This window comes from Microtus pennsylvanicus, chromosome 1, assembly GCF_037038515.1.
Source record: "Microtus pennsylvanicus isolate mMicPen1 chromosome 1, mMicPen1.hap1, whole genome shotgun sequence".
Taxonomy (NCBI): Eukaryota; Metazoa; Chordata; class Mammalia; order Rodentia; family Cricetidae; genus Microtus; species Microtus pennsylvanicus.
The window spans coordinates 78,220,196-78,236,107 of record NC_134579.1 but is presented as its reverse complement, the minus strand read 5'-3'; the positions used below and the strand labels follow the sequence as shown (position 1 = coordinate 78,236,107).

At 41.1% G+C, this 15,912-nt stretch overlaps 2 protein-coding genes across 2 annotated transcripts in view; one reads left to right on the top strand and one right to left on the bottom strand.

Moving 5' to 3' along the window:
• Positions 1 to 3,966: 3,966 nt before the first annotated feature.
• Snai2 (snail family transcriptional repressor 2) lies at positions 3,967 to 7,447 on the bottom strand. Its single transcript, XM_075970595.1, has 3 exons — positions 7,213 to 7,447; positions 6,031 to 6,576; positions 3,967 to 5,167 (listed from the first exon to the last, which is right to left on the bottom strand). Exons 1-3 carry the CDS (start codon positions 7,289 to 7,291, stop codon positions 4,986 to 4,988), a joined length of 807 nt encoding a protein of 268 aa, XP_075826710.1. The 5' UTR covers positions 7,292 to 7,447; the 3' UTR covers positions 3,967 to 4,985.
• The window catches only part of LOC142845357 (vomeronasal type-2 receptor 116-like), a 30,575-nt gene continuing 21,952 nt past the window's right edge, over positions 7,290 to 15,912 (top strand). Inside the window, exons 1-2 of the mRNA XM_075964022.1 lie at positions 7,290 to 7,359; positions 7,459 to 7,874. Coding sequence (XP_075820137.1) covers positions 7,290 to 7,359; positions 7,459 to 7,874 — 486 coding nt within the window. The remainder of the gene's footprint in view (positions 7,360 to 7,458; positions 7,875 to 15,912) is intronic.

The following is a 15,912-nucleotide window of genomic DNA, read 5'->3' as shown; positions in this document are numbered from 1 at the left end:
AAATCTCTGTGTTCTTGCTTCCCACCTCCCTCTTAGGTGTACATAGAGAATAAACACTTTCTAGGCTCCACTTGTGCCTCACCGTTCTCCCCAGTGACCACTTAAGCTGTATATAGTTACTCAAGAAGCCAGGACCTTGAACTGGGCTTAAAGACCTGCTACTTCCTGGGTGCAGGTAAGACCTGCCCTTTGCAGAGGACATCATCTGGGGTAGAAATGCTGACTTTTGAGCCCCTCAGAGCCAGCTAGCAGTATATTAGCAACCCATGCAGAGGACAAGACACACTGAAATCCCTCATGCACTAGCCCTGAGCAGACAGGACCACAGACTGGAGAGCTCAACAAGCCAGGTATGGAAAGAGGCAAGCACCTTTTGTACTGGCCTTTCTGCTTATTCTCTGGGGGGAATATTTTAACACAATATAAGAATGTCGTATACCTCTTTACATCTTTATGTCTATATGGAGTGAAGTTGGAGCTTAGGGGAAATATGGTTGCGTTAATTGTCTTTGGTAAGAGAAATTATCACTGTTTTGTTCAGTTGGAAATTCCCTCCTCATTCCTTAGCGTCAGCTGAGTGTTTAAGTCCTCTGTTGCTCCATACCTGGAAGGCGCTTGACTCAAGCCCCAGAATAAACCAGGAGACAGGATCACATCCTCTCCACCATCCCAGCTGCTGAAGCAGACAAGTATCAGGCGTTACCTTCAGTTAGGGACAATTTAAAGGACCTCTGAACTATTTCCATGATTCCGTAAGAAGAAGCTGAGTGGATTCGACTGTTACAACCAACGAAGTGTAATGAAATGAAGTGGTTCACAGTGTTCAAATATTCCTGCTTTCCCTCCGAGCAGTCCTCCTGATCCTGCTATAAATACCCACCCTGTTCCCTTTGGAGTCAGAGGACATGGATATGCTGCCATTTCCTCTGCTAATCTCTCATTGTTTAGGAGTCTGGCCTGGTGCCACAGAGGAAAAGCTGCCATGCTTGCTGCTCTGTGCATGTGCTTTCCTCACGGGAATGATTGCTTCCTGGAGAGCTGAGGACCTGGGCCCACCGCTCACCAGCTATCGCCTCCTGTGCTGCTAGACCATGCAGACTCCCTGCTAGGAACAGGATTTCAGAGCCTCCCCATGCAGCTATCTTAGGTGAACGAGCCGCGACAGTTAGGCTGTCCTCTTGGGCAGAAAAGAACATCATCCTATTTGAAAATTGGTTCTTCCCTGGAGGAAAGAATACTGAATTTCAAATTAACTTTGTTGAAATGTTTCCTATATTTAAATAGGGACAGCTTCCAAGATGTGGCTGTTATCCAGAAAAGCCTTAAATTTTTCAAACTTTTGGTTGTCTTGTTACACCAAAGTCCCCACGTTTTAGCGGAGGAAGAAATGGCTGTTTTGCTTGGAAGACTTTTCAGTCTGAAAAGATAAAAGCAGGATGAGGAGTGCGGGTGTGGGAGGGAGCAGCAATGGCCTTCAGAAGATGAAGTGTTAACGCTCGGAGGATGGAAAGCAGCTGCTCTTCATCCCCACCGAGAACAGGCCAGAGGAAATGGGTTCCCATGTGAGATGTGGGCCTGAGGAGCTGTGTGGACAGCAAGGGGGTCCCAGGCTGGAGCAGGAGGAGCCAGCAGGATGTCTACAACGTGAGGGAGACTTCTGACGAGTGCTGATATCTGCAGTATAATTCCTGAATTGAGTGTCTCCCGAGTACAGCATTAACACATTCTTTTTCAGGATGTTACCATTGTCTTCCTTACCAAGCTTCTAACCAAGACCCAGGTTGTATACAAATGCACTACGTTAAGTGGAGGTGAGGAAACTTCCACATCTTCATGGTGTGGGAAGCATAGAAACTTGGGGGCAATAAGTCCAGTTATGCTTTTCTGCTCTGCAGCTTACCCCCTTTGCTACCTTGGGCCATTTTCAACCCAAGTTCGGTACCTATATCGGTGAAATATCAGTGTCCTGTGTTATTATCTCGGCAAATCACAGGCACAAGTGCATGTTCTACACAGCACCAGTGTGTACTATAGTTATACTCATATAGTAAGCATTAAATAACAGTCGTAGGGATCTTGTAGAAGCATTAATGCAAGGGCTCTTCAGTTTGTTGTCTGTGGTACTGATATGTTGTGCTTTAGGAAATGAAGGCACAGTGTGATCCCAAACTTGCATAAGGACATATTAGCAATGGGGGCAGGGATTTTCTTGAAAACTATCGTAACAGCAGTAATAAAGAAATATACTGACTCTCTGTGGACTATGTAAGTTTTTCTCCCAGTTCTGCTGCTTTTTCAGTCAATTCATTTAATCTTTACTAAAATGCCATGCTAGTGCTGTGCTGAGCACTGTGAGCTTGCACACTGAGAATGGCCCACATAGCGAAAAGGGAAGACAGCCACCAAAGCTTGTGACTTAGCAAGTGTCATCGCATGGATGGACAGAACATTTCCAAAGCTCTGTGAGTTGCAGAAGGGCAGATACGCCGTTAAAGTCACAGTTGCAAGTTCAGGTGTATTTAAAGATTAGCCTAATATCTACTGTACCTTCGGACCCCTGATACTTTTCTAACACTGGAATATTTAAATTAAGAATAAAATTAGGATGGTGGGGATATGATGCAAAAAAAAATGTGTTATTCTTTCCCTGAGAAATTAAATAATGAACAGATGTTTCCATCTGGAAAGGTAGCTGCTGAAATTTTGACACCAAGAAAATGCTTACACCTCTAACTAGTGAGAGAGGGAAATGGGGGTAACTGTGGCTCCTGAGGCAGCCACCAGAGCTGTCACAAAGACTTGACTCAGCTTTTCCCTTTACAGGACAGTCCTCGTGTTAGCTGGCTTGGAGACTCTCAGATTACGACCGCAGTATTTCTGTCCCAGGTACACATAATGCAGCTGGCTTTTTAGAGCGACTTTAAGATGCTCCAGAAAAATGATGGGCCATCACGTTCACCACATAAACAGCTGTGCCAGATAATTGTGCCTCCGAGAAATATGGCCTGAGATATCCAAAAACTCACAAAGTACAATATTCAGCTGGCATTTTCCATTAAATCCAAAGTTGATTAGACATACCATGGGCTCCAGTGTACGTGTAAGATGCTCCGAGAGGAAAGCACCAGCCTAGCAGTTATTATAGCTTCCATGGTAGTGGTCTATTAGTAACATCTTTTGAGATACTGATACCAACTTCGGCTTGACTCAGAAAAGTATGAAGAGAAAGAGATGATTTTACAAGTCCTGGTCATAAACACAGGGAGAACCTCCTGTCACAACAGCCCTCAGGTCTGGGTTCATTTATTCCTGGTACCCACATATGCACTTAGACAACATGAATTTGAATATGGAATGTTTGATTAGATAATATTTGATGAAATACATCCTGGGCTTGGGTGGAAACCTGCTTAACTTTATCATACCATAAAAGGACACTTTAGTTTTCTAGCTTACCCCTAAGGTCACCATACATCTTACCTACATTACTACCAATGGGCTTTTGTTTATACAGTCTAATTTTTCCAGTGTGTATATTACTTATGATAATTCTATTTCGCTCTTGTAGGCTTTTTATGCTTCTCTCTTTATCTCACTGAATAGCATTTCCTTTAGAAATCTTAAACTATTTCAATGGCACATGAAAAGACATAAATGATCATAATTTGTCTTCAAAAAGTCAGTAAAATTAACATTAGAATATTTTAACAAGTGTTTTTGACTATTCAGATGACCTTTTTTTGCCATAGAATCTTGCTAACAAGTTATCACCATGTTATCTTTTCTGCATGTGATAGTACTTAAAGCGTTTAAAAAGGCAGTTTACTATAATCTAGCACAAATTGATACTTTATATGTATAAAAATACCACTTATGCTTTCTCTTAACACAAAAACAAATTTCAGTATAGTATTTGATATTAAAACAAATGAAATGTTTGAAAATAGTATATGAGCAATCAATTTTAAACCAAAAAAATGTTTATTGTAAAAAAGAGACCTTGAAAGTTACTTTTTAAAAAAAGAACATTGATTTCACAAGTACTCAGGTTGTGTATAGGCACAGTTATGGACCACACCTCCCTTTCATACAGAGTTCATTCAGTCATATAAAAATAAACACAAATTTACATCAACTACACAATTCATAAAACAGGCACTTGGAGGGGAATTGTATTATTGCATTCACCATACGCATTTTCAAAAGTCTAAGTACATTACTGAATGTCTAAGATGCTCTCTTGCAATACATTGTCTTACTCATTACATTGTCTTATAAATCACTAAGATTCTCTTAAAAAGTAAGACATGGCACACGCACCAGGAATGTTTGAAGCTTCTCCTTCCCTTCTCTTCCAAGGCACACATGGCAAAAATAAAAACAAACCAAGAATATTTTAATACATTCTCTTGTGTTCTGTTCTTTTTCTCATATTTTTTTTTCGTAACAATACAGTTTAAAGCATTGTAGGTAATCCAGAAAAGGCTTTCATTCACCGATGGCAACCAGACATCCGACATGTAAGGAAGTAAACTTGGAGTACTTTATAAGGCACCTGAGATAGCATCTGGCAGGCTCTCTTCCTCGTGGAAACACAATTACAACTCTATTACGAAGCAATACTGTTCCTTTTGGTTGAAATGGTTTGGCAGCAATATAAATCTCCACACGCTTTCTTAGGAAAAAAAGATGCAATGTGCTTTTCACTTCATCTCTAACGAGAAAGGTTCTTGTCTGTTAGCCTTTCACTTAGCTGTCAGTAAATATCATTTCAAACTTCACATAGAAAGGATTCATCTTATGCAGATAGATTCTATTCTGTAGTTTTGTGTGTGTGTGTGTGTTTGTGGTGTGACTCATGTGTGTCTATACATATTCTTTGGTAGGTAAGCACAAGAGAAAATAAATGGCTTTGGACTTTCACTTGTCATTTGGCATTGGAGTGAAGAAATGCATTCTGTTCGGGTAAACACGGGTTGCGCCACTCAGTGCGCCACACAGCAGCCAGATTCCTCGTGTTTGTGCAGAAGAGACATTCTGGAGAAGGTTTTGGAGCAGTTTTTGCACTGGTATTTCTTTACATCCGAGTGGGTCTGCAGATGTGCCCTCAGGTTTGACCTGTCTGCAAAAGCTCTATTGCAGTGAGGGCAAGAGAAAGGCTTCTCCCCTGGTTGGTGGGGGGAAGGGTAAGAAGACAAAAAAAAAAGTCAGTCAGTGTTTTTACAGGGCACAAAGTCAAATAATATTAACATCAACAGTAGTTTATCAAAAGAATGAGAATTAACCTAGCCTGATTATATCACCCCATGTTGGGCAGCTGTATTTCTAGCCGGTCTTAAAAGACAAAAAAGCAAATTTTCCTTTAAAAATACCAGTTCTGCCAGATATGCAGAAGCAATTTAGCCAAAGAACTTTCTCTTGATAAGGGTTTCTGCTTCAACAGGTGCAGGCATGGTGAGCAGCTCCCCACATTCCCAGTATTTCTGTGTGGTGACTGAGGCTGTATAAACGCCATGCCTCCCTGCATATCCATTTGTGCTGAGGGTTTAAAAAAGTTTCAGCAGTGAGAAAATGAAACAACAAAACGACAAAATGAAACAAAATACCCAACCAAAAAAAATAATAAAAGAGTTGACAGATTTCACAGTGAAGATGTAGCCAAAAACTATGGGAAACCCCTCTGTTTATCAAATCAACACTAGGATCCAAGCACTTGTATTTGCTGACTACCAGGGGCTGTTCTGCAGAACACACATCAAGTACCCGGTTCCTGCTTTCTAACTGATCTTTGAGACCAAACCTCCTGCATGTACTTTCCAAAGTCTAAATGCTGTTTACAGTCTCTGAAGCAGACGCTGATAGCAAGAAATGGAGTACTTGCTGCTCTAACAAGCTCTGGAGCAGCCAGGAAGCAGCTGCCAGTGATTCACCTCATGAAAAGCACCCCATGTCACTATCTGAAGGCACCCCACAGACAGCCCTAACACACCCCTTTGAGCTGAGAGGCTTGGTTTTCTGTGTTTCTCTTACCTGTGTGAGTTCTAATGTGTCCTTGAAGCAGCCAGGGTCTGGAGAAAGCCTTGCCACAGATCTTGCAGACACAAGGCAAGGTGTGGGTCCGAATGTGCATCTTAAGGGCACCCAGGCTCACATATTCCTTGTCACAGTATTTGCAGCTGAAAGACTTCCTAGACTGGGCATCGCAATGCAGCTGCTTATGTTTGGCCAGCCCAGAGAAAGTAGAATAGGTCTTGTTGCATAAATTGCACTGAAACTTCTCAGCTTCAATGGCATGGGGGTCTGAGAGCTTGGATTGCAGTCTTTCCTCTTCATCACTAATGGGACTTTCCGAACCACTGTGGTCCTTGGATGAAGTGTCAGACGGAGGCGGGGGGCTTACTCGCCCCAAGGGTGAGGAGTATCCAGCAAGAGGAGAAAGGCCACTGGGCAGAGGGGAGTGGAATGGAGCTGCCGATGTCCACACAGTAATAGGGCTGTATGCTCCTGAGCTGAGGATCTCTGGTTTTGGAATGACGGGCATGGGGAAGCTCTCATAGAGATACGGGGAAATGATCACTAGGAGAAAGAAAAGGGAGAGAAAGGAAAGAAAAATAAGGCAAGATATTTTGAAAATATATGTGCACTGTCTGAGACAGCACATAACAACACACACAAGACTCCATAGTGAAAACAGACTCTCTTACAAGGACACACATTCATCTGGGCTTGTGTCCTTGTGTACGCTGACAGTTGTCCTGACTCTTCCTAATGGGTTTTCTGGAGGAGCCTTACTGTCCTCATTTAGAAAGAGCTAGACACTATTCTAAAACTTTCTGTAGAGTAGCTTTTCATTTCGTGCATGGGCTATTCCAAGCCTGCCACGACTGTGGGGGCAATAGCATGCAGGAATCCAGCTGCTTTCAAGTTCCTGGCTCCCCAAGGTAACAGTTCAGCCTCGGGGAAGGGTGCGCTCACCTCGGCGCACTCATTACGCCTGTACACCGCCTCTGAGAACCATACTGCACTACCGGAAGGAGGCTTTCCTTGTAAGCAAAGAACTCAAAAGTTTTGAATTAAAACTTAGTCTAGGTGATCCAGAGATTGGAAGGACTGTTTCAGTATAGCACCGAAAGGAAAGCAGCCCACTGTGTACCGAGTAAAGCAGTGGAACCGCGGTTCGGTCGCGCACAGATTTGCAGATCGTATTTTTACCTGTGTGTGTGTCCAGCTCGCTGTAGTTGGGCTTCTTGGAGGCGTTGAAATGTTTCTTGACCAGGAAGGAGCGCGGCATGGTGGCGGCGGGCGGGCGCGGGCGGATAACGGTCCAGGCGGCGGTCCTACAGCATCGCGGCGGCTCAGGTGCGGCGGGGGACAGGCGGGCGCCTCTGAAGTCACCGGGCTCCCTGCCCGACTGAGCTCTTCTGGACTGGGAGGGGTTTTCTCCCTGGCTTTTACTAGAAGCATCCAATCACAGCCGAGAGGTTCGGATTTCAGCTCCTCCTTGTGGGACAGCTGTGAACAGAGGAAGAATCTGTTGTCAGACTAAATTATTCTGGTTCAAAATGGGCTGTTCAAGGCATTTCAGCGGAGGCCTAAAATATATTAAATGTTTTCAAAGAGAAAAATTTCGGTTCTTGAACATTGCGGGAAGGCATTCCCGCGTGACCGCGGACGACTTGGCTTCCAGATGTGGGCCTTGCCGGGCGCGGCGTGGGCGGGAAGGAAGGGCCGCCCTCGGGACCGCGCAGCCTCTGGTGACCGGAGAGCCTATATTTGGAAGTAGCACTTGGAGGGGGTTTATTTGCACACGGGCCAACTATGGCCCTGATTTTTTGGAAAAGGGAGGAGAAGGCGCCCCGCAGCCGCCGTGGCTGGTCTGGCCAGCTCTAGGACCGCGCGCCGGGAAGTTAACTTGCTGGCTGCTGAGTTAGCCGCTTGAAAGGAATGCCTTGCAGTCTGTCCCAGGAACTGGAAGAGTACAAAGATAAAAGGGAAGCTTGGGCAGACTCCGACAATAGGCAGACTCTGGAAGAATCATGGAACGTTCTCAAGACGACATGAAGACTTACTTCCTTTGTAGCATGTAGGGTTTTAGTGAAAGAAAAACTTCATTTGTGAATCTTTACAGACAATTAATTCTTAAATAGTATCTGCTTTAATTTAGTGGTATTTTCTTTGGTAGGGGTTTTTAACACTCCGCCCAACCCCTGCTCCCCCACCACACAACTTTCCTGATTTGCATTAAAAGATGGGAAAGGGTTCTTTTGCAAGCTACTTGACTGGCAGCTAGACAGTCCAGTAGCCAGCCAATCCCTTGCATTTGCATATAGGAATAGGTCTAAAACTGCTCCGAAGTGACTCTTTTTAAAACTGCAGTTTTCGCCATACACGCAGACAATTCTGTTTTACTTCAGTGTTATCCCAACAAAATCCGAGAAACAAATCTCCCAGAAGACAACTGACTTCTTTTTAAAAGGTGCTGGAAGAGAACAGCGGAAAGAGAATACCACCGTCGGTGTTGAGACTTGTAAGAGAAAAGTGCATTGTCAGGCGGCATAACTTCTTAATCTGGGGATGAGAAAACAGGAGTGTGTGGGCGGGGCGGGGGGAGGGGAAACCCACAGACTTCCTGGGTTGATTTCAACGATTCCTGTCCCTTCTTCCAACAGTCACTGATTTAAACGTCAAGCACAGAAAGGAGTTCATATGAATCCTTATATTAAAGGAACTGAACCTTCAGGGGACAGGAAAACACGAGAATCCATTAGATATCTCCCTAGGCTACCATAAGTGCGGACGAGAGCCGGAATCTGAGCTGACCTAGTGGGTTTGTTCCTATTCAGGCACCTGTTTTATAGAGAAGAATTCTTCCCTTTGCCACCTAATTTCCTGCAAAACGCACCGTTTGTTAGAGATCTAATATCGTTAAGACAACACAAAGCCACAGGGCAACTGGGAATGTCAAAGGATGTTTAAGTATTTGTTTACTAATAATTATCACACACAAGATAACCTGTAAAATTAGTTCTTGCTATCTATCTAAAAATTTGGTAGTCATTCAATGTGGCTGGAAAAACAAAAGCAAAAAGAACCCTTGAATTTGAACCACAAATGCATAAACCAACCGAGTTTTGTGCCCAGGGGTCCCGGGCTGGGGGCTAAGTTAAGAGACTACAACAAAAATTCGTGTATTCTCTTCTGCAAGGAGCCTGTATGCTGGCTCCAGACTGCGCGGAAGGCTAGCCACGACATAGAGCCAGGTTTGTTCTAAACGCCTGAGGTCTGTTCCACCTGTCAGCAGGGGAGAGTCCACAGGCTGCTGACATAAATCACATTAAACAGGTGCTCTGCTCGGGCACAGCAGAGGACAATTGGTGCTAACCTGATATGGCAAAAATTCAAGAATGGAAGTCCAGCACACCCGAGGCCAGCTGAAGCACTCTGCTAGTGAAGGACAGGTTTTCTCCCTGCAAATGCTGGGCTTTTTATGGGTGAGGGTGCTGACCTTTTTGCTTTGCTTAGACAGCACCACTGTGTTTTAAATGTTTCATTCTGAATTCAAATAAAGAGAGAGAGAGAGAGAGAGAGAGAGAGAGACAGAGAGAGAGAGACAGAGAGAGACAGAGAGAGAGAGAGAGAGACAGAGAGAAAGAGACAGAGAGACAGAGAGAGAGAGACAGAGAGAGACAGAGAGAGAGAGAGGTGGCTTACAAGTAGCCTTTACTAATGCAGGGAACTAGTTAGTCCTAGGCAGGAGAGAAACTGGTGTTCCTTAAGTAGGCAGCTTAGAGAAGCGACTTAGAAAGAGATACTTCTTGTAGAGAACCCCAGCCAAGTGAAGCTAGAGCTACCCCGTAAATTAAATTAACTTAGGCTGTAAAATGTCATCTAAGGAAGGGAAGAGTACACAAACCCCCATGTGCTTCTGTAGTGGACCTCATCACCCCTCTGCAGGCTTAAGTGCACTGGGAGATAATCTTGACCTGTTTTCCAGGGAACTCATTCCTGGGTCCGATGGAACTCTAGAAAGTTCATGCCATCTCTTCACGTTCTTGCATTTCCTCTACTCTCTAACAAGCTGACCAGGATGGCTTGAATCTTTCCCACGAGGCTGCCTGGGGTCTTTCTTTATCCTGGCTGTAATTTTTCCCCAGGAAAGGCACAGTCCTGTTCTCCCAACAGAGAAACGCTTTGGTTGGAATAGCTGCTACTCACTTGTGCACTCTTAGGTCTCCACACAGGAAGAGTGGAGGCCGCCAGCTATATTTAGGAAATGAAGTATGTCTGTTGCCAGGTGATATTTCCAGGTCTTAAAGAAATGGGACATCACATGTAGTGTTGTGCTTCTCCGAAAAATTAATCATACTTCTTTGGAACTACAGCGTGTGGTTGGACCATTAATACCTGTGAACGGTGTGAAGTGATGAAAAGCCATTGGTTTGCCTACAGTATCTGGAAATTATCATAAAATATTATCGATTTAAATAACTGCTAGATAGGATCAAAATTTTGTCTTGTTAACTGAATCTTCATTGACAGTGGTGTGATATCTTTTGTTTATATATATTTATATCTTTATGTGAATTTGGATATATATTTTCATTCCTGATTTATCATTTGATAAAGTAAACTATCTCCAGAAATGGCATTTCCTTCTAGTATCTGGAATTCTCTGTGTGAAACCATGTTTATTACACATTCCTAATTAACTTTAGAATTAACTGGAGATAAATAGTCTCTAGCATAAAAAGCAAATTTGTCAGAATAATAGGATTTTGCTTATATACTTTGAACTCCATACTGAAGACTCTCTTTGGGATATAAAAGAAATTTCATAACCAGGGAGGACAGCCTGACATCATTTTCAGTGGTATTATTTCCCATCCCAATTTCAATAGATACACACACACACACGTCTAACTTTACTGGTGAAATTTACACACACACACACACAAAGAGAGAGAGATACAAATATATCATGTTAATGAAACCAGTAAAGTTAGACGTGTGTGTGTGTGTGTGTGTGTGTGTGTGTGTGTGTGTGTGTATTGAAATTGGGATGGGAAACAATACCACTGAAAATGATGTCAGGCTGTCCTCCCTGGTCAGGAATTTCCATCATTTCTTGTCTTTTCATAAGGAACCATTCACTAGACCCATAGCTACTAACACTCTGTCTTTCTTTATAAACACCTGCAGATGTGGTCAGTACTGTTCAAGATCCCTTAAATGGGGAGTATTCTTTCTCTTGAAGAACATTTTAATAAGCTGCTTTCTGCAATCCAACTGTATTCGGTGTCTTTTTCCTCTTAGAGGTTGATGGTTTCCTTTCCTGCTGGGCAGACTCAATGTGCACAGTGCTTCACCACATGCTCATCTCCTCGGTGCTTGGTTTGCACTTCTTGTAGAACAGTGATGATGCTATTGGATGATCAAGAAAGAGTAGAAAATTGTACACCTGCCTGAATTTTATACAAGGGCTTGAAGATACACGGTTGTAAAGAGACACCTAGTGGTCAGCTTTAGAAGTCATAGAACGTTATCTTCTTTTCTGTAACTTCTTGACAATGTCTGCCACCTACTGGAAAATAGGTTGGCATACTATAACTGTACATTAGCATTCTGATTTTGTTTTATAATCACTACAATTTCAAATGAACATTACTTGTTTTAAATTTATCAGAATATTTCTATTTTTCAAATGCATCATGTGACATTACACAACAAATTACTGTTTCTTTATAAGTGAACATAATTTCAGCATAATCAGGCACAAGGAATATTTTTGTTTTGTTTTTGAACCAGGGTCCCACTATATACTCATGGCTGACTTAAAACCCAATATGTAAACTTCTGCCCACCTCTGCTTCCCAAGTGCTGGGATTAAAGGCATGTACCAACCACACATAGCTATAAGAATGAATGAGACAAAAATAGCCTAATAAACAATTCTTCTGTAAGAATAATAAGTGCTGATAGCAACTGATCCCTCTCTATGTCCCCAGATGGTTAGCATGAGCTAACCATGATGCCATAAATTTTTCATGCATTATTTCAGTAATTATCCCTCAAATTGCTAATACCATAAGATATTATCTTTGTCTTTAGAAGAAATGAAGCTACAAATTTTCTATCAAATCTCATTGTATTAAATAACAAGCTTTGTTTAAATTTGATTCATCCCTTGAAATTTTCGTATAATGTGTCTTCATCATATCCATCCCCCATTCCCTCCCTCATCTCAACCACAACATATATCATCTCCTCAATTTCACTTCCTTTTTATTTTATTAATAATACACCGAGTTTAATTACTTTTTAAAATTTTTTTCAATTACATTTGTGCATCCACTGACCACATGCCCCAAGAAAAGTGACCTCTCTGCATCTAGTAACTATTAGCTGCCAATAACTCCCTTCAATGCTAAGGAGTTTAACTGGCTTGATCTTGTGGAGGTTTCATGCAGGTAACCACAGCTGCTTTGAATTCATGTATGAAGCAACAATGTGCTGTCCAGAGGACTTCATTTTGCAGCAGCACTCCTCTCTGTCTTACAGCTTACATTCTTTCTGCCTCCTCTTCCTCAGTATTTTCTGAGCCTCGGGAGGAGGTTGATATAGACACTTATGGATGTTTCTTCTCAGCTGTTTCCTTTCAGTATTTTGACCAGTTATGGGTCTCTGCACTAAACACTGCCTGCAGCAACTAGAAGCTTCTCTGATAAAAGTTAAAAGTGGCATAAATCTATGGTTGTAAACATTAAATATTCAGAAGGGAGTTTACAACATGCCAAATTATCAAAATAACATCAATAGGTTTTCCCCTAATACCTATGACTTTTGTAGCTTCTGTACCTGACATAAATCCCCTCCTATGGAACAGGACTGAATTCTAGCCAAGAGAGTGCTTGGTCATCCTGATAAACAGTCTTGTCACCATTACATCAATGGGTACATTTTAGCTGGTAGGTTTTATTGTAGCCTTCAGGGTAAAAGACATTGGTTTTTTTTTTTTTTAGTCTTCTCTCCAGATTCGCTCCTTTGGTCCACTCTGTGAAGTCACAGCTTGTGTTTTAGAGTTCCTCTCTTTTGGTCCACTCAGCAGGATACTCTCCTGCTGGCTGGCTAGATAAGTTAAAGCAGGTGGGGGAGGTGCTGGGGTTTTTCCCCACTATGGAGTCCTAGAGAGTGGAGTGTCCTGCCGGGAGCTGGTCACTCACCTCTTGGTCCTTTCTGTATTGGATCAAGCCGTGTTTCAGAGTTCCACCAAGGTTGCAGGAGCATAGGTGAGTTTGGGGCAGGATGGGGCTAGTAGCTTTCAGGGTCTGGTGGATGGGGGTCCAAATTAGGGCAGCCTACCTGTAGGTCAGGATGATTTTTTCTAGTTCACCTATTTATGTGAAAGTTTTATGATTTCAATTTTTTAGTGGATAATGGAATCGTTTTATAAATGTATCCCATTTTTAGGCACAAATTTGTTGTAGGATGTTTCTAATTTCTGGTGATTGTGAATAGAACAGGAATAAACATTATTGAGCAAGTGTCTCTGTGGTAGGATGAAGGATACTTTGGGTATATGCCCAAAAGTGGCATAACTGGATCTTAAAATAGAGTGATTCCCAGCTTTCTAAGCACCTGTCACCTTGATTTTCATAGAGATTGTACAGATTTGCAGTTCCACCAGCAAATGAGTGTTCCCCTACTCTAAATCCTTCTTAGCATGAGCTATCTTTTGTTTTATTGTTCTGGGTCATTTCAAAGTACTTTTGATTTCTATTTCCCTAATGGCTAAGGATTTTGAATGTTTCTTAGTTTCTCAGCCATTTGAAGTTCCTTTTTTTTTTTTTGAGAATTCTGTTTAGAACTGTACTCCATTTCTAATTTTACCATTTGTTTTCTCAAAGCCCAGGAATTTTTCAATTCTTTGGATATTTTGGATATTAGTCTTCTATTGAACATGGGATTGATATAAATCTTTTCTATAGACTTCCACTTCTTTCAAATGATGATGTCCTTTATTATGCAAATGGTTTTCAGTTTCATGAGGTCCCATTTATTGTTGACCATAATGCCTGTATTATCAGTATTATAGTCAGTTCTTTTTCCTATTCCAATGTGTTCAAGACTATTCCCCACTTTGTCGCCTACTAGTTTCAGTGTATCTTGTTTAATGTTGAGGGTTTTGATGCACTTTGAGGTTTGTGACAGCGATAAATATGAAACTATTAGCGTTATTCTGCATGTATCCATGTAATTTGACCAACACCACTTGTTGAAGATGTTGATTGTTATCCAGTGTTTGTTTCTGGATTCTCTCTCAATATCAGATGTCCATAGGTGCATGGACTTATTTAAGGACTTTCAATTCTATTCTATTGATCAATGTGTCTGTTTTGTGCCAATACCATCCTGTTTACATTACTACAGCTCTGTAGTACAACTTGGACTCAGTGATGGCAACACCTCCAGAAATTCTTTTATTTAATGTCCAGACTTGTTTTAGCTGTACATTTTTATGTGTGCCAGTTTCTGTAAGAAGCTGAAAATCATCCTTTCTATTTCTGTGAAGAATTGTGTTGTAATTTTAATGGGATCGCACTGAATCTGTAGACTGGTTTTTGTAGGATGACCTTTTTTCTTTTATTAAATTAATTCCACCAATCCATGAGTATGGTATATCGTCCCATCTTTTGATTTTTTTTTCAATTTTTTTCTTCGATGTCTTAAAAGTTTTATCAAACAAATCTTTCATTTACTTGATTAGAGTTACCCAAAGATATTTATATCTTGTGTACATATTTATCAGTTTGCATATACTAAATGAATCCTGAATTTATGGATTGTAATGAACTTGGATTTCTTTAATGTATTCCTTTTAAATTTTGAACACATTTTAATCACCTCTTGGTCCTCTCTGTATTATAACAAGCTGTGTTTCATAGTTCCACAAAGTTGCAGGAGGATAGGCAAGTTAATTACAAGTTTGTAATTACAAACTATGATTACATCACTTCTTGTATGTGATTCACAAAGAATTTGTTGAGAATTTTTGCTTCTATGTTTATGAGGCAAATTATTCTATTTTTTTATTTCATGTACATTAGGGAAAAACATCTTTTTAAAATGAGTTTAATTGTGTTGCTTCCCTTCTCTAATTTCTGGGAGAATTTAATGAGCATTGGTGTTAGCTATTTCTTACATATTTGATGGAATTCAGGAGTGAATCCATTTAATCCTTAGGATGTTTTTAGGTGAGAAAATTTTATTGCACATTTTATTTTCTTTTCATGGAATTATTTGAGTTATAATTCTTTCTTCAGTTTTTATAAGTTACATGTATCTAGGGACTCATCCATTTTAACTGATTTTTTTTGTTTTCTGGAATATATTGCAGTGAATACTAAAACCCAAGAGACAGATATTGGGGTTCAAGGTGAAGATCAGAAAAGCAACCAACTGCTAGAGAGCTCTTATCACTACAAAATCTTCAGACTGAAAAGTGAACAAGTTCTGTCTCATCCAGCCTTATAATCTCTCCAGTGTGGGTATTAAAGGCATGCACAACCACCACTTAGGCTCTATGGTTAAGTAGTGTGGTTTCTGGGATTAAAGGTGTATGCTATCATTTCCTGATCTGTATGGCTAATAAGGGTGGCTAGCTTTGCTTTTTGATATTCAGGTAATCTTTATTAAAACATAAATAAAAATATATATGTATGGAAATGTGATAAATACATCACCAATACCTAGCCAATTTGCATTTGAAAAATTCAGAGAAAATGCCCCATTATCTATCCCATCATGGTGAGTCTAAAGTCTTGTACCTAACTTAGTTTCTATCATAACTTGTATTACTATCCAAAACTATCTTTTGATATATCTCAACCTTAAACACTTTACACTTCTTTAGTG